The sequence below is a fragment of the Myodes glareolus genome, chromosome 21, assembly GCF_982192425.1.
Source record: "Myodes glareolus chromosome 21, mMyoGla1.1, whole genome shotgun sequence".
Classification (NCBI taxonomy): domain Eukaryota; kingdom Metazoa; phylum Chordata; class Mammalia; order Rodentia; family Cricetidae; genus Myodes; species Myodes glareolus.
The window spans coordinates 49642391-49664482 of record NC_142046.1 but is presented as its reverse complement, the minus strand read 5'-3'; the positions used below and the strand labels follow the sequence as shown (position 1 = coordinate 49664482).

The 22092-nt window shown below is 45.3% G+C and overlaps 1 protein-coding gene across 4 annotated transcripts in view; it reads left to right on the top strand.

The window, feature by feature from the left end:
* Nucleotides 1-22092, top strand: part of Stk39 (serine/threonine kinase 39) — a 267625-nt gene that overhangs the window by 36000 nt on the left and 209533 nt on the right. Inside the window, exon 1 of one of the 4 annotated variants that reach the window (XM_085681007.2) lies at nt 5897-5997. The exons of the other annotated variants lie outside the window; for them this stretch is intronic. Within the exon in view, the coding sequence (XP_085537133.1) occupies nt 5970-5997 (28 nt within the window). The 5' untranslated portion in view covers nt 5897-5969. Of the gene's footprint in view, nt 1-5896; nt 5998-22092 lie in introns of those variants that run through there. 4 annotated transcript variants of the gene reach the window in all.

Below are 22092 nucleotides of genomic sequence, written 5' to 3'. Positions count from 1 at the left end.
ATGTGCCCTGCTTGCTGGTGTTGGGGGCGGATAATGGCATGGTGTGTGTGGGAATCATAGGGGGGTACAGCCTGAAAGAATTGTTCATCTCTACCACGTTTTTTTCCATCTTGAACAAAGTACTTCATTACGTATTCAGTTACGTCAAATGTTGTTTATATTCACCCCCTTGCTACTTTGCCCCTTTCCCTCCTCCTCCCTTGTTGGTTTCTTCAGTGTTGGGTAGGACGTCAGCGCTGTCATCTGTGCTTGCGGTGGAGGAGGTATGCTTGGGGACAGTTTTAGTGACTTCCTTAGGCAAACATTGCCTGGAATGAACGGGTTAGTTCCCCGTGTTGACCGAGCACGGTTTTAGTGGTACTTCTCACCCTACAAGCTGCTTCTCGTCCTGTGAAAGCAAAGTGTGTGGTCATCAGGTCATGCCTGAGCTTCCTTCTTTCAGCTCTGAGAAAGAAAGAAAAAAAGGTCCAATCTGAACTGTGTAATCTTCATCAGTATTAGTTTCAGTACGATGGCTTCTTTTCTCTGGAGCCCAAAGGAACAGTTGTCGCTCAGTCTTCTGAAGTAACTGCAGGAGGAGACCCTGGAGTGGGAGTTCTCCTGTCTCCAGTCTTCTCTTTGTGTCACCTTGACTGTGGTGTCGCTTAGAGTAGCTCCGAGGCTACTTCCACTGCTGCTGCTGCTGCTGCTGCTGCTGCTGCGTGCAAAAATGCATAGCAGCAAAGGCTGAGGTGTTTGCGTTCAGACAGCACAGTGGGTTATTTTCCATCCTGTACCGTGATGAGTACAGATTTCCTTTGATGAGCTACTTGAAGACAGAAGACAGGAAGTTCACAAACCTTTGTGAAGTAGGCACGTTTGCTACTCACAGGGAAGTAAAGTTAAAACACAAAAAAATAAGGAAGAAAAAGAGAATCGACTGGAAAGCAGCTGCCAATATTAAGTCACATCTGGAAGGCACAAAGAGTTCCTATCCCCAGATGTTACCCAGAAGTCACTGGCTGGGAGGTTAAAGATGACCGAGAGGACAGAACCTCCGGCCTCCCTCGCTGTTCCCAGGGTTGGTGAACTTTGCATAAATTAGACGGGTGACGGGTGTACTTGTGTGCTACGTGCGCAGTGGATGCGTGCTGACCAATAAACACTCAATGCTGGTTCCTCTCGACTCAGGTGACTGGAAGGAAGCACAGTCGCTGGTGTGTAGACTGGTGTCTAGCAGGAGTGTTGAGCAATCTTACCATATTTAGTAACACTCTTGGGATAAGACAGGCAGGGCAGTAGAGATAACAATGCTTTGCTTTTGAATGAATTTAAATAAAAATGTTTTTAGTGTAGTTATATGGCTACTCAATAATTGATTTTTTTTTTTTTTTGGCCACAGCATATCAAAAGTGTGAGAGTTTTAAGTTGATTCTGAGGTACCAAAGTTTTAGTTTGTTCAGCGTGGTTGCAAGAATAAAGAAAATGGGTTAACACTTTGAGGATGTTTTTGCCTGACTCCAGAGAAAGACGGGCAGGCATTGCGTCATAGGGTCATTGTGTAGCTGCCTTTCAGGTGGTAACCCTTCCTTTGCGTTCCCACAGAAGACAAAAGGGAGATTAAAGGTGTCCAAGTTCAGATTTCAGATCCGTTACTTGAAGTGTGACATTTTACTTAACTGGTATATAAATAAATCCGAGTGCATGCTTCCTTGTGTGCAGCCTCTGTGTTCTGGGGCGCTGGCAGTGGAATTAGCAGCGCTGTGAGCCAGCGGGACCCAATGAGAGCAGTCATTTATTTCATAGCTGTTTCCTGAGGTGGTACCTGTAGGCCCCTTTCCTGGAAGGGTTAGAAAGAAAAGGTTGCCGGTGACCTTTGAGATGTGCTTTTGATATTTGCATTATAATCCTGTGGGCTTATGCTTTTAATTTTTAAATTCACTGGTGATATTTGTGAGGAGTTCTAGTTTCAATTTTTTTTCCTGAGTAGTGGCGGTTATGACGCTTTACAAGATGAAAGCAGGTGTGCATGCCCATGCCCGCCACCCCGATGCCTTCGGAGCTAGAGTGTTCCTTTTTCAGGATGGCTGGGATTTGAGACACCCCTCCCCCTTCTCTAGTTTCATTAGTTATTTATCATAAGAAGAGAGGTTCAAAGTTGAATACCCAAGTCAATGTTCGATTTCATGAATAAGTAATTTCCCCCCTCTCAGGATGCTTTTTCTGGCGGTCTTTTTGTGAATCCCTACAACCCTTTAAAAGTCTAACTTACTAGTAAATCCGTTTGACTTTTGCTTGGAACTTGTATCATCATAAATGACAAGTCGTTTATACATATCAGTGCATTGCTTCACATGGGCCTGGAGATGCTAAAAGGGGTGAACAGAACCCAAGATACAGAGGTTAATGAAAGTAGCCTGTAGGTAGTCCCCTTTAGATTTAGGTGGAAGAAAGTAGGGGTGGTCTTAAATGCAGTTGTGATATGCCTGGGATGGTCACTAAGCCTGTTGTGCTGGCCAGGATAGGTCGGTTGCAGTGTGGTAGCAAATAGTCCTTCTGTCACAGGTGGTAAAGGAACACGGGTCTGTGGACCTGGGAGATGTCCTTCCTGCAGCCACTCGGATTGCTTCCCTCTGGTCTGTTGGTTTTTTGCTGACTCTCGGGACAGGACTAGTTGGGGTAGCGCTGTGCAGAGGAATGTACTCATTGCTCATGTGCCATTAGCCAGAACCAGTCACATGCTTCTATACACAGGACAGAGATGCTGGCGAGGCCCAGTCATGTCTTCCCCATGTTCTGTTTGCTCTGGTGTTGGCGACTGGCAAACAGTATTCACATTGCTGGTCTCCTAAAGTGCATGTGCACTCCATCATTTGAGTGTGATACAGTGATACTTATAAGTTAGCCGACTCTTAGGTCTTAGTGATGAGGGATGGGGTTAGCCGGAGGTAAGGTGATAGGTGAACAGATCAAATATAACAAGGGATTAGGTGGAGTTTGCTTATACCTTTCTCAATATCAAACATCCCAAAGATCTGTCATCTCTTTTTAAAAGTATTTGTGCGTGTAATATATGCATGATGTATGTATGCATGTGTGTGGGTGTTTGTGATACAGAGAAGAACTCTGTGGAGTCTGCTCCTTCCTTACCCCTTCTATGGGTTCTGGGGCTCGAACACAAGTCACCAGGCTTGCGTGGTGAGTGCTTTTACTCCCTGAGCCATAGCCCTGGCTGCGCTGTCTTTCTCCAGAATGATTGTCACTTGTCAATGACATCAGAGCAGATGTGGTTCTGCTGCCGTCCGAGGCACATCTGCCGAGACGAGACCTGCTGGGCTCTAGGCCAGGCCAGATCCTGTAGTGTTTGCAGCCTTGGTTCTTCTGCTTCTGTGGTCTCACCACTTCTTCCTCTTCCCCAGACTCGGCTGTTAAGGCGCAGCCTTTGGGGACAGGCCCGCTTTGGATCACATTCCTCGGGGCAGTTGTTTGAGACACAGGGCACTTCTTCCTTCAAGCCTTTGTTCTTATCTGTAACGTGGGGCTCGGGAGTTATCGCAGGGTTTTCAGTACAGGCTGTGTATTCCTTATCTGAAACCTGTGGGAACAGAAGTGTTTCAGATTTTGAAATATTTGTGTAGCGTGTACCAGTCGAGTAAAGCTAATCTAGAAACCCATTTGGATGAAGTAACTTAATCGTGACTTTTGCCAAACTTAGTAATGTATGCAAACCACGCCACACAATAGCTGGTGTGTTTTCACCGCCCAGTAAACGTTAATTGCGATAGATGTCCTTGCCTTGACTATTTTCTTACCAAATTCCTTTATGAAAGTTTGCTGTAATTGTTTCTTTTTTATGGAACTAGGAGCCAAATCCGGGGCCTTGCGCATGCTGCACACTTCAGTATCCATCTTTCTGGGTGGGCGGAGCAGTGGGCGGGAGCTCTGGATCTGAGTTCAGCAATGCATTTGTTTTAAAAGCATACAGTTTTTGGATGCTAAAGCAACAAATGCTTATTAAAAATAGATTAAAAATTTATAAATGGACAAAAAACAGAACTCGCCTGTTATCCCACTTTCAAACGATAATAATATTTTGATGTTTATTATAGTCTCACAAATTTTGTTATGTTCATAATATTTTATAACCTGTTATTTTTGTTTAGTATATATTTATTTTCCTTGTGTACCATTCTAGGATAGAGTAATACTACTCAAAATTTGCTTTCAGAGCTGGGCATGGTGGTGTACACCTTTAATTCCAACACTTGGGAGGCAGAGGTAGGTGGATCCCTGAGTTGGTGGTCAGCTTGGTCTACAGAGGAAGTTCCAGAAGACTATGTAGAGAAACCCTATCTCCAAAACCAAAAACAAAACCAAAAAAACCAAGCAGACAAAATCCCCAAAATTTCTTTCAGCATTTTTTTATGAAAAATTCCAAATATGTGTTAAAATTGAAATAATGTAGAGAATATCCATGTCTGTCATCTATATCTTTTTTTTTTGTGATGCTAGGGATTAAAGACTATGTCCCTAGCTCCTAGACCCAAGGGTTCCTCCTGGGTCTCAGCTTCTCCAGAGTCCTGCTGCTTGGTGAAAGGGGGTCGTGGCCTGGCTTCACAGTGTAGGTGTTAGGCACTGTTTCCATCCGCCTGTGGCTGGACAGTTGAATCCTGACTGTTCTGTGGGCTCAAGTTCTGCCTTTCTTGTCTGCTTTAGCCTCTGGCTTCCTGGACAAAGGAATGAGGAACTCTAGCTCTTCTCTGGAACTTCCCACTTGTTTCTGGTGTCAAGGAACTTCCTGCCAGTCTACCTGGTCCTCTTGTTTGAATGACAGGTTCTTTATCTTGGTTTGGTTGTAATTGATAGAGGGCAGGAGGCAGTGTGGGGCAGGCAACCTCGGGGGACACACAAAGTATCTCTGGCTGTGTCGCTCCGGTGCCAGTTTCAAAAGTTGCCTCAAGGCGCCTGCCTTGACCTCACTCAACAGGGTGAAGTCAGGTGTGGCAGCCTTACTTTGTATACAGTTCCCAGCAAGTCACCTGGGCCGTGCCCGTAGTCCAGTGGACTGTGCTTGTTAAACCCTCAGAACCTCCTGGGCTGCTTCTACTGTGTGAGCACCTGGTCCCTTTCCCAAGCAGTTTAAGCACACACATCTGGCCTGCACTCTTTACGGCCTTTCACTGCGCTTCAAGTGGCAGGAGGCCCCCGGTATAGAACAGGCCCAGTGTTTTCAGTCTTCTCTCCCCACGGCTTGCATTCCCGGGTGTTTTGTCTCAGTATCACGTCAGCACAGTGATAGCGGCCTCCGTCTGACACAGTTGACATCTGTGGCATGTTCTTTCTCATAGACTCAGCTTTGGACAAGCCAAGAGGAAAAGCCTTAGCTTTATATATAGCTGGGCCTCACAGGGCCAGACACCGGTTTAAATCCTTTTTTTTTCCTGTATCTTTTTTTGTTGTTGTCCTGAGTACATTTGATTCTTAGCCACCTCCGGCAGCTGATCCATGGTCTGGCTCATCCATGATTCTGAGTCTTTCCCCTTGGGTAATTTCAGTACTCGGTGACCGAGGCAGCTAGAATGTCTGATCATCTCTCTCCATTGCATCCCATTCCTTTTTCTCCTCCCTCTTTTGGGGAGTACCGCTAACTCCATGACCCCTGGCACACAGTTGGAAGGGCATTTGTCCTGCCTGTTTTCCGCTAACTCCTGATACCTTTCTCCATTTCAGGAGACACTTTTGGTTGTCACAAGGTGTCAGCAAGGAACCTGCTGCTGGCCTCTCAAGATAGAAACCAGTAGCCGTTAACACGTTGTCTAACACCCAGTAAAGTGCCCTACCATGACGAATTACCCATCTCATAAGGCGGTATGCCGAGTTGATAAACTCATACTCCAGGTGATGGTCCCTTTGTGAAAGTCTTCCTGGAGGTGGCATTATATCACACACGAACCAGTGCCACGCTGCTCCATCTCAGAAGGGCCATCAGCATGATCACCCTGAGAACCCATGCTCTCAGTGAGTTGTTTGGAAACACGTATGGAAATGTGTGTTTATCGTCTTCTGTGTATGACCGTACGCTCCTAGCTTCATCTTGGGTAACTGATTAGATTTGTCTCCCAGCCTCTTCTCTCTTTTCTGTTGCTGTGTGCTGCAGGTGTTGATCCCAGGTCTTGCATTGCCATCTAGACTGTTCCAAATAATCCTTCTGCCTGAACTTCTCAAGTAGGTAGACCAGTAAACCTGCGTAGCTATGGGTAGGTTACTTTTTCTTTTCAAATCTCTAAATGTTTCTCCAAATTTTTAGGTACCGTGCCTCTTAAGAGCTTAGGAACCCAGTTCATAGTCGTCAGTCTTGGGGTCTAGGACCAGGGTAGATGAGAGCGTCGTTGAGGTGACACGGGGGCATCATGGTGGCTGAAGGTAGACGGACGCTAGGAGAACAAAGAGGCAATTACTTCTGCTTTTTAGAGGGGTTCACGTGGAAAGAGGCCTTTCCCATGCTCCAGAGGCTCCAGAGGGACCCCGATTCACCTATAAAGAGTGTAAACGTGGCCTCGTTCTGTCCGGCGTCCTAGGGTGGATGACTCGGGGTAGAATGTGCAACAGACTGTGTCTAGGCCTGCTGTTTCCATTTGACTTCTGATGACGATAGCGATGACTTTGAGTGACGGCAGTATTTCTGTCTGTGTTGGATGGACGGGCCTCTGGGAGCTCGTTAAAAATACAAGTTGCTCTGACTCTAGTGAGACTCCCGAGAGCAAGTTTTGTCCTTCTTGGAACATGTCCCTTCCTCACTGAAATCATAAAGCTATCAGCCTTGGGCCGGCTGGATCCCCAGAGACTGTGTTGGGGAAGTTCTGTTGAGACTGAGATGGATCTTTCTCGGAAAGTCTGGTGGTCTTGGTGCAGGTGATCCACAGCGAACGAAGATGGACCGGAATCCCTGCTCTCTGGCTCCCCAGTGAAGCAGAGGTCCTCCACCTGTTCAGGGGGCCTTGCCTCTTGCTAGTTGTTTTCTGTTTCTCCACAGTCATTGACAGAGGAATTTTTAGAGCTGTTGTTGCAAGCATAAAAAGTCTGCTGTTTGTCCTTACTTTTCCCATCTCGAGATTTCTTACGATTGGTCTGCCTTGAATATAGTTTTGACTCCGTATCCTAAGGAAACCTTTCTGGAATCAGAGGAGGAAGCCCAGCTAGTTAAAGCTCCTCGTTCACTGGCTTGCCGGCCTTGTGATTGGGGGTGAGGAAGGACAGGTTGCCAGGGGGTGAGCTAGAAGTGAGCCCTGGGCAGGATTTCTCTCCGCTCCCAGCTGCATTCCTTTAGGACGGCAGCGAAAGCGCGTATAGTCCACACACTGGTAAATCGTTTGTGCGCGGTTTGTCTCGTCCTTCCCCGAGTTACGCCTGCAGACTCAAGGATCTAAAATTGTCACAGTTGGAGCGTCTTGAGAAGTCCCCTTTCACGTTTGTGGCTTACGGGCTGCAAGACTGGCTTTCTGAGTGGACCCTTGATGACCAGAGCTTGCCGACTCTGAAATGAATGTTTGTAACTCCCTGACATAAGGATGAAATAAACAGCCCAGGCTTGCCTATAAATATACACCGGTGTCTCTGTGTGTACTCAGAGGTCTCTTTTCATGGGACATGTCCCGCCCACATCTCTCTGTTAGACATGGCGTCTCCTGCCAGCTACATCTTGGCCTCTGCAGTGTGGGCTGTGAGTCAAAAATATTTAAAGAGATACTCTAGGAAGGAGTTAAGGAATTAAAAGTCGGCTGGGAAGTGTAGTTGGAAAACGTAAACCATAGAAAGGGACCTTTAAATTTCAGCATCTTGTTGAACCCCTCCCCCTTCCCCACAGACTCTCTTTGAAGCCCCCCAAAGGTTGACTTTAGTGAATTTTAAGCTGTTGAATACAAATCATAGAATTCTTAGATAAAATGTGTCCCCTGAAAGGCCACAGACTGGGTTGGTATTTGTTTCAACCCTTACATTTAAGGTGTCTGTCAGGTAATTCTTAGTTTATCTGACTTAATAAGAGATGTTCTGTCTGCTAACGCTAGGTGCCCGAGCTCTTTGACTTTTGTAACAACAATAAAGCCAAGGAAAGGTTGTAAAATTCAGTGGAAGCTGGTACAACAAGACAGATGTTTAGTTTAAACGACTATGAACCAGAAGCATCTGTTTAACCGACTGGACTCTTTACTGCACTAAACTCGCGCATCCTTTGGGGATGTTAGTTTTACAGTTAAGAGTGAGTGGAGATGGTTTTACAGGATATACATGTTTAATGCAGTTAATGTGTGCTCATCCCTAGGGCTAATGGCTGATACACTATGGCCTTTACCATCCATTCCTACTTGATAGATATTTTGATATGTAGCTTTGGTTCACAGATTTATATGTTTATTTTTCAGAGCTGGGGACCAATCCCAGGGCCTTCCCCTGGCTAGATAAGACATCTCTCAGTGGCTTCAGCCATATTTCTGTATGTATATTTTATGTGAAAATGCCAACCAGAGAAACAAAGGGGGATGGAAAATGGGACGTTATTCTGTTGGTCCCTTTTGGTGTTGTGGTTCTTGCTGAAGATGAGTGGAAATAAATATGACCCAGGTCAGATACTGTCATGGAATTGACGATGGCGTTCAAATGCCCTTGTAGCCTAGCCTTGCCCAAGGCTCCGTTTACAGTTCAGTTTTTTCAAAGGTTTCATGTGGCAGGATTCTAGCTCTCTGAAGATTTTAATGTCCTTTGAATTATTTGTTTCATGTAAGTCTTGTCGGAAGATGCGAAATCGGAATCATTTTAAAATCATTTTAAATTAAAACACAGGGTTTCCATTTCCTGTTGTGCTGGGTGCCATCACTGATCTCCTTCAGCATGGCCCTCTTCCTCCAGTGGCTTTGAAGTGAAATACAGTTTGCCAAGGAGCAGAACACAGCTCATCTACCCAGGATAGAATACAGGTCCTTTTGTGGTAGCAGCTGACCTGTTGATACCACTGTTTCCCCCTCCAGATGTTCTCCAGAAGCAACTGAACTCCCAGGTTCAGACGAGCAGAGGAAAAGCAAGGGAGAGATGACTTCCAGGCTGCCTGCTGCTGTAGGCTTCCTTTCAAAGCTGGGAGCAGATGCCAAAGGTGTTAATTTCACATTCCCTGAAGAGTAGATCCCCTCACGTTGATAAGGCATCATGAGGTGTAGCAGCTACCTGAAATGAGAGATCTCTGATGCGTTCCATATTGCCCAGAACCAAGTGCCGCAGGGAAGAATTTGGATGCTCATGGGAAACCTAGGGACTAAATGGAGCATGTGATTTGCAGGTGTGCCCTGAGGAGCTCAGAGACCTTGAAGGTCATCTCTCTACCAGTGACATTTACTTGTGTGTTTTATATACAGTGCTGAGTTTATAAACCATGTATTGGCATATCATGAGCTAATTCTGCACCTGTAGACTCTTGCTGACATCTCCCTCGCCGTCTGGTGAACGCCGGCCATGATGGAGTGACAGCGTTAGAGAACAAGGACTCCCTTCTCGGTTTGTGTCCCAACCTCCCACTAAAATAAAAAAAAACAAGTGCATGTTTTCTGGTGACAGCAGGTGACTTCCTGCTGTGTTTCCTGAGTTATTGTCGGCTCCCTGGTGAATAATCTCTAAACAAAATTGACTGCCTTCTCTGTACTCACTTGGTTTGGCAAATCATTGACAGAGAAATGGTTTTACAAGTGACTTGGTGACTCACCAAATGAGGCAACTGTACAAAAGCCTTGAAGCACATACACTGGGCATTATTTGAGAATTTATTTGCATCAAAGGTGGGTTATCCCCTTTGCAGCATGATGTCACACTGACTGAGATAAAGGAGACTTCAAGGGCTCACGGCAACAGTTTATGGCCTGATAACATGGTGGGATGTTGCCCCACAGTGTATATAATTGCAGACACACATTACAAACATGGAAAGTATGACCTAATGACAATTGTGGAAGACAGACTCATAATTGTGAATATACGCGTGAGTCTAGTCTTTGTAAGAGTATGTGTATGCATGAGTTAATAAGTATAGCCACATAATATGTCACCATGATGGGTTTTGGTCAATGAGATTTAAAAAAAAAGATATAGTAACTGTCATTGCTTAATATGGTTTTGTTTTAGCAAAGGAAGGGAAGAAATGGCTTCCACTAACTAAGTATTTCCTTAAGACATCGCAAAACAATCAATGGAAAAACACCTATACATCCAGAATATTTAAATTTCATCTTTTGGTCTTTCGAAGGCTTCTTTAGAGGAAGGCAGTGCTCCTGTCTGGACACCCGTAGGAAAGACGGAGCGGTTTTTGCTGCAGTGATGCCTTGCTGGGTGGAAATGCTTCCTTCTCTGTGCCCCTCTTCTTACACCCTACTTGGGAGAGGTTGGCAGCCTGCGTCCCTGAGACACTCCTTCCTGCAACCTGCAGGCTTTCCTTTCCTTTCTCTTTTTTTGGATGTGGTGTTGGAGGTTGAGCAAGCAGTGTGGGTAGCCAGTCCTTAAAGACTGTTACTGGAATAGGCTAGCTGTATTTTGTTGCATGGGCCGGCACTGGTGGAGCTTGGGGAAGGCTGGAGAGAATAATAGACATTTGCACACCTAAAATACAGCGGTAGCCCGTAGAAGCAGTGGTTCTATGTTTCGTTTGAATCTCTGAATGCTTTCGTCCTGCAATTGCCTTCCAGTCCACCATCAACAAGTGCTGTGACTCTAGATACAGATACATTGGCAGTCCAGCCACACGCACTCTTCTGCCAGGCTGTCTGTACGCACGCTGTCGCCAACTTGTGTTTGCACAAATGTAGCAACTCCTTATCATGCTTCATCATGCTCCATCAGGCTGTATCAGGTAGAACTTTACCTCCACACAGGGCGCCTGAGTGACCGTTGTAAACGATAAACCAGCTCTTACAGTTCCCTTTATATACTGCTCCAATGCATCCGTCTTTGGTTACATGACACTGTGTGTGTTGTGTCCTGCCTACCAGTGTGGCCATCTTTTCCCATTTGTCCTTTCCACTAAGAAGCTCCACACCGCCTGAAATTTCTGTCCCCTGAAATTTCCAAACTCTTGCTTGCTGCAGACGAAGACCTTGCGGATGCTCGTTCTGTGCTCTCCTTTTGGCATACTCTGCCTGTATATTTTTGGGCAGCGGTGATTCCTTTTAACCTCCGGTTACCAGCTCGAGACCGCTTGCCTGAGCACCCTCAGTAGTTTACTGTTAACTGCAGTTAATGTCTGTTCTCACACTTAACTGCAGTCTAAAATTAATCTTGTTCATGAATTTTGAAGTCCTCATCACCTCCCACAGTAAAATGTAAACTCTGGGAGGGCAGAAAATATATTCTGCGCTTCCTTTCCAGCCGCTTATGTAGTGCTTGATGCCTGATGGACACCCCATGCAATTTATTGCCTAAATAAACAAGCACAGAGTCTCTGTTATTTTTGTGTGAGATGTAAATTAAAGCCCTTTTCAACTCCAGGATGGAGTTATTCCTTGTATTGTTAAAGTATTACTGTGCCCGTTCCACACAGCCAATGGGGGCCATGCTTCCGATCACTTTTCTGCTCCTGCCTCTTGTAATGAGGCCGGATTTGTCAGAGCTGCTCATCCTTTATCTCCATCCCTCAAGTCACTGGGACTGGGTGCACTGAAGCGCTGGCTTTGCCACGTAACAAAGTGAAACGAATTTTCACATCAGGGTGCTCAATCTGATCTTGAGTTTTTCTAGGATTTGGGTCCATATCCTATGTATGTAGTTCATAGTTGAGAACCCAGAACTAAGAACTTGCCCAAAAGACGTTTGGGGTTGTCTTGGTAGCAAGGTAAGTCACAGAGTAGTTACCGTCTTGAAAGCTCTTGAAATTCAAGGTGGAAACATGCGTTACCAGAAAACCTGGCAGACAGTGAGGACAAAAATCTTCAAAAGCTAAATGCTTCTTTCTAAGTAGAATAAATGAAACACAAAGGAAATACAGAAGTTTACCTATTAAGAGGTCAATTTAACAAGTGCTTATCAATCTAAATCAACATAGCTATTAGAAATAGTAGGCGGTGAATAACTACCTGGTCACTGGAACACATCTCATCCTAGCATCTCTTGACAGAACACAGCTGACTGCTTCTAGCTTAGAGGTGTGCCACCACACAGCTGGTACCTGGACGGACACTGTTAGAGTGGAGGGCTGGGGAGGTGGCCCAGTCTGGAAAGTACTTGCCATGTAGTCCTGAGAGCGTGAGTTCAGATCCCCAGCACCCGTATAAGAATCAGGGTGTGGGTGCTGGAGAGCTGGAGAGCTGGCTCAGCAGTCAGGAGTGCAGAGACCTGAGTTTGGCTCCCAGTACCTGCAAATACCAGTGTCGATGATACCTTCTGGCCTCTGTGATACCAGGCACACTCAAGGTGCACATGTATACTTACAGAAAATCATTTATATTCATAAAATTAAATAAATAAAGCTTTAAAAGTTGTAATCCCAGTGCTGAGAGGCATAAAAAGGAAGAACCAGAGGCTCTCTGTCTAGTCAGTCAGGGAGCCCCAGTTTCAATAACAGACACTATCCTTTAAAACAAGGCTCTTCTGGTTTCACATGCATGTACACACAGATGCACCTGCAGGCATACATACACAAACACATATGCACATGTCTAGAAAGTAGTTTCAATAAAATGTATTTATAATGACATTTTCTCACAATACTAGTAATTTACATATATTGGATTTAGGCAATGTTGCTCTTATGAAATTTACTTAATGTGTGTGTTACTGAGAGCTTAATAGATACTGGACAAAAGCAAAACCGATTCTACCATCTTTTCTGTGTAGCCTTAGCTATTTACAGTATTTGAGGCCCCGTATTTTCTAGATCAATAGAATAACTTCCAGAGAACAACCGTATCAGTTGTTTTTCTGTTGTAGCTTAGAGAAGAAAGGCTTGCTTAGGTTCATGGTTCCCGAAGAGTAAGAGCCGTCGTGGACGGGAAGCATGCATGACAACAAGTAGGCCAGAGCAGGACGCTAAAGGTTCGTATCTTGGGCCACAAGCCAGAAGCAGAGCGAGTGCACTGGGGATGGTGCCTGTCTTCCAACCCTTAAGGCCGCCTCAGTGACCTTCTTCCTTCAGCAAGGCCACACCTCCCAAGTCTTTCAAATAGCCGCTGTCCCCTAGAGACCAAGTGTTCGACTGCCTGAGAGGATGAAGGACAGTTCTCTCTCACACCATCACAGAAGCCCAACTTACTCGCTGGAACTAATTCTAAAGTTTTATTATTCTTGGTCTACTGAGCCAGGAAGTAGATCTGTTCTTATCTTTTATCTATAGCTAGTTTCTCAAATTGCAACAGAAAATCAAGTACTAAATGTATGTAGGATAGTGCAGAGTGAATAATTGTCAATTTTATAAAGCTAGCTATGCATAAAAATCCCTAAATATGATTTTTCATAGTGGATCTTTTTTCTTTCTGCATTCCTTTTTGTTTGTTTGTTTTTCGAGACAGTGTTTCTCTGTGTAGCTTTGGAGCCTGTCCTGGAACTAGCTCTTGTAGACCAGAGCTGGCCTCAAACTCACAGAAATCCACCTGCCTCTGCCTCCCAAATGCTCAGATTAAGGTGAGAGCCATCATTCTTAAAAGCAGGAGAGCCTTTCCGCCTTTCTTGGTCATAGAAGCCAGGAGATTGGCTAGTAGTCCCTAGGTTCTTTGCTTTCTTGGAAGGAAGTGAGTGTCTGGAACCTTTGTGTTTATATAAAACTGGGGGTCCATGGACCAGTAGCATCCTGTCACTGAAGACAATATAGGAAAGTACAACATAGACCCCACAGATTCCCCGGGTCAATTCCTGCACACCTTTATAGAAAGACATCTAGGTGACTCCTACAGCCATTGTGCAGAGTCTTCACACCGTGGACCCTGAGGTGGGACTGTGGGAAGAAGCAGCCTTCCCATCTTGTGCCAGGCTTTCACAGAGTTGATTGTGGGACCCGAATCTGACTTCCATCAGAAAGAAACTGAGGTTGGGACCAGTGGACACAGGGATTACGGCTGCTGCTTTGCTCAGGACGTATCTGTTTTTCTGGGCTCCTCCCCCGGGAGTTTCTCCTCTTTATTCCCATTCAGCATGTGCTCTCCGCCTTCCAGGGCTGTCTGTAGGACATTGCTGTCCACGGCAGTGTCCTTTGTACCTTTGTCCCTTAGAGCTCTGCTCAGCAGTCACCTCAGTTTCCTGGTTTCCTGCTCTTGTTTGCAACTGTGGGGAGAAACCCAGGTTGGCAAGGGAGACCAGGTAAGCAGCAGTTCAGTTCTGAAGACAGCGCACTCCGATGCTGGGGTAAGGAAGGGTGAAGGCAGCTTTAGGATGAGTGGACTTCTCTTAAAAACAACAACAACAAAGAAACCAAAAAACAAAATAAAAAACAAACAACAATTTCAGCTCTGTCGTTGAGCTGGGGAAACTTCGGTTACTTGCTGCTTCATGGCTAAAGTATCTAGGGATGTTTAGCTATCTGAGAATTGGACCTTGAACAATGAATCTTTTCTCCACAAAGAAAGTTTTCTGTGTAACAATTACTGTGTGGTCATCATAATGTTTGTTTTCAGAGCCATCTACCAGTGATAGGATTCACAGAGGGGCCATTAAAAGGAAACGAACAGGAAGTGGGCCTCGGTGGGATCAGGGGTGATTAAGTGTTGTAAAGGCACCTTCTCAGGATGTAGTATTTGCTGCCCCTTTCCTCTCAGCTCCCTGGCCATTCCTTGGTTAGCACTGAGGATGTCTGCAGTCAGGTTGCTCTAAGCAACGTTGCCTTGGGCAAGTTTGTGGCTGCACCTGATTCCTCAGTTATAAAAGGCAAGCCAAAGATAGTAGTTACCCACCTCTCTGCAAGGCTCTTATACTAACTGTCATCATACATTCAAGGATAATAATATAAACATTTGGGTCGGACACATGCTTGTTAAACAGTGTCCAGACTGTTGTCATTACTGTGATTATACTAGACACTTGGATGAAGGTTATGGGCACACCCATGACCTTTGGAGAGACGGCCTCCGGAGTTGAGCATTGTGCTTAGAGGCCGACAGTGAAATCCAGGCTTAGCCTATAAGTTCCAATGTAATCAGCTGCGGAAATGATCCCCACCCCCCATTATCTATCATCCACTTTTGAGTCCCTGCATTCCCAGCACTGTGTCCAGTCAGAGAGATGGTTTCTTCCTCTGAATACAAAACCAGTATGCGTGGAAGTGAGTACTCTTTTCGCATGCACACCCTTCCCATTTCCAGGTGGCTTGAGGTTGGAGCGGTACATGGAACTAGAGGTCACCCCCACGCTGTGCACATTCAAAGTGGGACACTGGTGCCTTCTGGCTGTTGCCAGTGGGTGTATCTGTTTATCTGTGTGAATAGTAGTGGACATTCGTCTGTGGAATGTTGGCTTCCATTTGGCCGATTTAATCAGTAGAACAAGTGGGTCTTGCTGGGAGGAGCTCCTGCCCCCTCAGAGCAGAACAGGAACGTTTTCAGTCTTGCCAGAGGTGGGTGAGGACTTCAAGATGATCCTTTGCTGAGTGGAAAAGTCAGACTTTTCTCTGTAGTACCTGTGTGTTTTGTGGTTCAGGGTCTGATACAATATATCCTGAGGCGGGAATGGAGGGTTGTCCTGGCCTTCTGCCAGCCACCAGCTTCCCATTAGAAGTTTTCTACAGAAGTCTCTTGTTTATACTAATCTGACAGATTTTGTATGGTTCTCCCCTGCCACACACCGAATCCATCTTTAAAGCGGGAGGTTCCCAGCCGATTCTGACAGAACCTGGCTCCTCAGCATAAGCTGCACCATGACTCCTGACCCCAGAACTGAATGGGATGCTCTGCAGATGAGAAGTGCTTTTAGGCAGATTGCTTCCAGGGTTTGATACTCAGAGTCCCCTGCTGCATCATCCTCAGAGTTCCCTGTTTGCCAGAGGAGCAATGCAGAGGGAGAGTTCCCATGGGAACTCGGTGGCGCTTCCTCTCCTTTCTGTGTACCCGGAATGGAACCCAGTTCTGCCTCCCTTGTCCACAAATGGCCTCCCCCGTGGCGGGATGCTATGTGCTTCACCACCACCGGAACACTTCTGAGAGCCTACTGTTTGTAAGCAGTGGCCGAGGGAACATCTTAGTGAGAGGATGAAGGGTGTGGGGCATCTCTGGGAGCCTCGAGGAAGCGATTGGCTCTGCTTGAGGCTCTTCAAGAAGGCTACAGCTCCTCATCAGCCCCTAGAGCATATCATTTCCCTGCCTCGCTTTTAACAAAACCGGGTGCTGTTTGCTGCTGAAGAGCTTGTGCGTTTTTCTGTAAGAAGCACTCTCAACTTCAGAGTCGAAGTTCTAGAAAACAGTTTTACCGTTGAGGGGCTAGACCTGTTTGGGTGCTTCAGAGGGTTTCTGTTTTCTGGTGCCGCTTCCCGGAAGCCTCACACACGCTATCGGATGCACTACCGCTGAGTGTTCAATGCATTTTTAATCGGCAGGTAATCATAGTCACAGAATAGCGTGCATGTGTGTGTGGGCGGTGTCTTCCACCTATCATTTAAGAAAATGAAGCACCTGGGAATAATTCTTGCTCCTGAACTCATTGAGTCGGGTGCAGCTTAGCAGCGTCATAACACAGATTCAGCATTCCAAGTGTTTAACTCATGCTTAGCATTTACTTAGATGACCCTCACAGTAGTGTTTGTTACTGAAGACTGTTGAACTGTTACCTGGATTTCTCTATGACAGACGCCCCAGTCCCTGTGCCTCCTGCAGGAGACTTGAGCCTAGTTTACCCTTCCCGCTCTTCCCTGGTTGGGTTAGTGTAGCTTGAAACCTAAGGTAAGCTCGTTTACATTCTTTCTAGCTTGATTCCCTACCCTAGTCTCCTGCTATCTCACTTAACCATCAGACCCTGGGGCTACTTTTTTGTTTTTCTGTGGCGTTAATTTGGTGGTTTTTTGGATGAGTTCCATACAAGGGCCACCTCTCTTGTTGAGGACTGTGACCTCTAAATGCTTTGCAGGGCTCGCTTGCTCAGGAAGGTCAGAGGTGAAACGTAAGGTTATTTTACAGTCTCTGTCTTAATGTCTGTCAGCCTCAATCTCCCTCATCTTAACCCTTTTTATTAATTTGACAAAGACAGAAGGGCCTATATCAACTGTATTAGCTATGACATACAAGGTCGCTCATGTTTGTGGTTATATTGGAAAACGTTGCTTTGCTGTGTCGGACTCCTCAGAGCCTCCTGTTTTTGTCCATTCACGTAGATAGCGCACCCGTAGAATCTGTTTTGTACATTAATGCGTATAGCAACTGACATGTGACACTCCTCTCCCAATTGCCCTTCTTCATGAGTGACCTGCGATGTCACTGGTGTTCCTGTCACAGGGAACGAAGCCGGTGGCAGAGGCATAGCTCTGTGAGGTTTGTTCTCTGTGTGGCTGAGTGGAGGGCAACATAGAGTGAACCAGTTTGGGCCGGTTCCTGAAGCATAACCATATTATGTTAAACCATTTGCAGTGTGATCATTTTTACTGATATGTATTATTTGTACACAGTGCTGGGGTTTATTTTGTGCACAGTACATGGCGTTTTCATGCACAAACATAGTACCTTTTGAACATGGTCCCTCTTACACACCTCAGTGTCCTTTATCTCTCCCCTCTTTCCCTGTTAGTCCGCATGTTTCCAGTCTTCTGCTTTGCTTCCACGTTCACATCATACATATATGTGATTCTGCGTATGTAAAATAAAAGCATGCTATCTATTTCACACATGAAATATATGATCGTACTTTCATGTCATTTATATATGATTTTTGTGTATCTATATAAAATTCAGGATCCATGAATCATCAAAACTATGCAGTGTTTGTCTGAAATTGACTTAGTTCCATAATCTGAGTCTTCATTTCCATCTATTTTGTTGCAAAGAACCTGATCTCGTTATTTCTGACTTTCCTTGAAGTCTCAGACTAGCTTGTTCTACATTCTGCCCAGTTTGATTCCATCCCTTCAGGTTCCTGCTATCTTGCTTAAAATCAGAACCTTTTTTTTGTTTGTTTGTTTGTTTATCCCGTGATATTAACTAGATGGTTTTTGGTGAGCTCAGCTCTGATGAACAGTGCTTCACTGAATACTGCTGTGTGAGGCCCTCTGTGATAGGCTGACTCAGGGCTCTTGGGTATAGACGAGTGGAAGGGTAAGTCTACTTTTAGTTTCTGGAGGGACTCCCATGCTGATGTCCCTAGTACCTGGACTGGTTCACATTCCCACCAGGGCTCCATGAGAATTCCCGTCTGTCATTACCCTTTTACCGCCTTCTTTAGTGACTGCCCTCTGAGTTGGGAATCTCACTGCAGCGGTAATGAGCATTTCTCTGATAGCTGGTGCTGGTTGAACAATGTTTTCACATTTTGATTGGTCAGCTGTACGTCATGTTTTGTGGTTGTCTGTGTTTGTGTGCGCTTGTATGTTCCTCAGTTGTCGCCCACCTCAGTCTTCGAGACAGAGTGTCTCACAAACGCAGAGTTGATCTATTTAGCTAGGTTTGCTAGCCATACAGATCAAGGGCTCCTCTTGTCTCCTCCTTTCTAGGGCTAGGATTATAGGCTCCTGGATATAAGGGATGGGGATCCAAACTCAGGTCTGCATTCGTGTGTAGCAGGTCATGTGTAGTAGTGACCAACTGAGCCATCTCCATCATACATCATCCTAGCCAGCATGTTGACAGGCTTGCTTCGTTTTGGCTTTCTTAGTATTTTGAGTGCTTTGTGTATTTTACTTGTCCTCGGTCACACGTGTATTCAGCAAAGGTTTCTTCACTTGACTGTTTCCTTTGCTGGGCAGAAGCGATTTGTAAAGTCTGGTTTGTTGCTATTGTTTCCTGAGCAAATAGAGGTTTTGTGTTTTTTTGTTTTTTTCCCCCCTTTTTCCAGAAAGCCCCAGCTGTACCTTGAGTGTTTTCTCTACTTTTTTCTCTCACATTTCAGAGTTTCACATCTTAACTCCGGTCTTTGATACATCCGAAGTCAGTGTTTGTACAGCGTGAGAGATAAGGACCACGTTTCACGCTTTTACCTGTGAAGATTTAATTTTCCAGCGCCATCAAACAAGTTATGTGATCATTTTTCCATCTAGACAGATGACTGCTTTATGTGCATGACCTAAAAGATATTTTAAAATTTGGCCCCTCCGGTAAGAATGGGTACAGCTGGGAAACCAAATACCCATTTTAGTTTTAAGCAAAACGTGGCCCCAGGAAAGCTTCTGCTTGACTCGGTGCTTTTATGTTGAAGACAGCAACAACAAACTCATCACCAACCTTAACAGTTGGGGAGAGCTCACCCAGATCTGGCCTCACAGCTTTTTTGCAAAGTCCAGACAGCCTTTCCAGGCTGAGTAGCTGTACCTCTGTAAATCTCACGTGTATCCATTCACCAGCATCTCCCCAGGTCAGTTTCCGGCTGTCATGTGACTGGTTGGCTTTGTGGGCTGTCAGGTTGGCTATGAATAGAACAGAGTAAGCTGGGGAAGGAGGGCTGGAAGAACGCGCATGAGCCAAAGCCATTTGTTTTGTGTACTGTACGCCACATCCCAACACACATGCCAACACTTCTATAAAGACAACCTGATATGGCTCTGGACTGTACTTATTGGCAGGAAGGGTCTATGGCTGATGAACATAGAGTCCTTGTGTGTGCTGGGAACGGCTCTAGCCCTTATTAAAGTTTGGCTTGGCGTTCCTCATGTAAGTAGGGCGTGATGATAGACTTCGCTCCAGTGGCCATAGTGAATGTCAGAGGTTAATGCCATGACCAGCTCCAGCCTTGCAACTTAGGGGAAGTTGTTACTGGGAAATCGAATACATCCTGACTTTAACATAAACGAACTCTGTTGTGGACTAAGTATGTACGTGTGTGTGTCTGTGTGTCTCTCTGCGTGTGCAACATACTAGATGTTGCGGTTATTAGAGGGAAAGATACTGCTGCTTATAAGAGAATATTCGTTTTAGCACAAGAGCTGAATCCTTTAGGGGGCATCCATGGAGCAGTAAAATGACTGTTTGATGGGATATCGCATAACCTGGAAAGATTTCCCTAAAGAGCAGTGCTGGCTGTGCTGGTCGGTTTTTGTTTTCCACCTTATCACAAGCTAGAGTCATCAGAGAGGAAGGAGCCCCAGGTGAGGAAATGCCTCCATGAGATCCAGCTGTAAGGCATTTTCTCAATTAGTGGTGAGTGCGGGAGGGTCCAGCCCATGGTGAGTGGTACCACCCATAGTGGTCCTGGGTTCTATAAGAAAGCAGGCTGAGCAAACCAGTAAGCATCATCCCTCCATGGCCTCTGCATCAACTCCTGCATCCAGGATCCTACCCTGTTCCTGTTTGAGTTCCTGTCCCAACTTCCTTCAGTAATGAACAGTCATGTAGAAGTGTAAATCAAATAAACCCTTTCCTCCCCAACTTGGTTTTTTTTTTGTTTCTTGTTTTTGTTTTTTTTTGGTATTGGTATTTTAGCAAAGCAACAGAAACCCTAACTAAGACACTCACTAAGTTTTAACTAGGACTTACTGTATTCTGGACACCATTCTAAGACTTTCCCATGAATTAATTTGCTGTATCTTGACCACCCTCCTTTAAGCTGGCTATTCTTATCACCATCTAACAGATAAGAAACTGAGGCATGGGGACGCTAAATAATCCATCCAAGGATGGGCAGTTAATACGATGTGGCATTAGGATGTGAACCTATGTTATCAGTGGCCAAAGGTGCTTTAAACTTGTGTCTTTTTAGGATAGATACTAAAATTTATTACATCAAGTCTTACTATAGAATATTAATTCTTTAGTCACTGCTGCTGGATTCTCTGGGTGGTCTTTTACATTCTAGGTCCTCCTGTGTACCATGTTGTAGCCGACCTGAAGAAGCCTTTAGCTTTTTGTTTCCAGCTTTAGAGCTCTTTTCCTTATCTTCAAACCACCAGAACCTTCCCTATGCTAAGCTTTGGTTCTGGTCCCTTAGGTGCTATAAACATACAGCTTGAAGTTGGTCTTCCTCATGGTTTGCAGAGAGCAGTGGGTCCCAGCAGGAGTGCCATATATTTACTGGACTGCCATTTTCTAGGGATGTGAAACATATTATGCTATACTGAGTTGTACAAATAGATTTTATTAGTTCATTAAGGAAGCTGAAATTTAGACATTGGGTTTAAAATCACAAAGGGGAGGGAATCCACATCTTTGATGAGTGGAATCTTCACAGTGGTGCTATGAATGAGACTGGCCCCATAGGCTCATAAGTTTGAATGCTTGGTCCCCAGTCAGTGGAACTGTTTGGGAAGGATTAGAAGGTATGGCCTGTAGGTGTAGGTGTGGCCTTGTTGGAGGAGGTGTGTCATTGGAGTGGGCTTTGAGGTTTCAAAATTGTATGCTAGCCCAAGTATCTGTCTGCCTACTGCCTGCAGATCACAATGCGATGCTCCCAGCTACTGGTCCGTCTCATGGTGGTCAGTGTCCTGCTGTGATGTTCATCAGCTCACCCTTTAAAATAGTAAGCAGGCCTGCAGTGAAATGCTTTCTTAATGAGAATTGCCTTGATCACGTTTTTCTTCACAACACTAGCACAGTTATGGAGATAGTCAGCTAACCTCATTTTTAAAGAGCTTGCTCACCTAAGATGTGGAAACTGCAGCGATTTACCAAAGGCCCTTCAGGTGCTCTGGTTTTTGACTTAATTAGGTCCAAACTGGTAATTAGCATGGCCTTCACCACAGGTATCAGTGGAAGAGTGGTTTCGAATAGATACCGAATGACTCTGTGTCAGTCTTCTTATAACAAAACATCATAGGTCAAATGGCCTGAAGCACAGACTAAAATTTACTTCCATAGTTCAGGAGGCTGAACGGTGTAGCTCAGGATGCTGGCCAACTTGTTTTCTGTGAGTCCATCTTCTTGTTTTAGACCCAGTGCCTTTCCTCTGGGTGGGCAGGGAGGAACGTGTATTCCTCCTTGTCAGTTACAGTACTGAGATGATACTGAAGAGCCTTTGTTTTCTGTGACCCCCAAA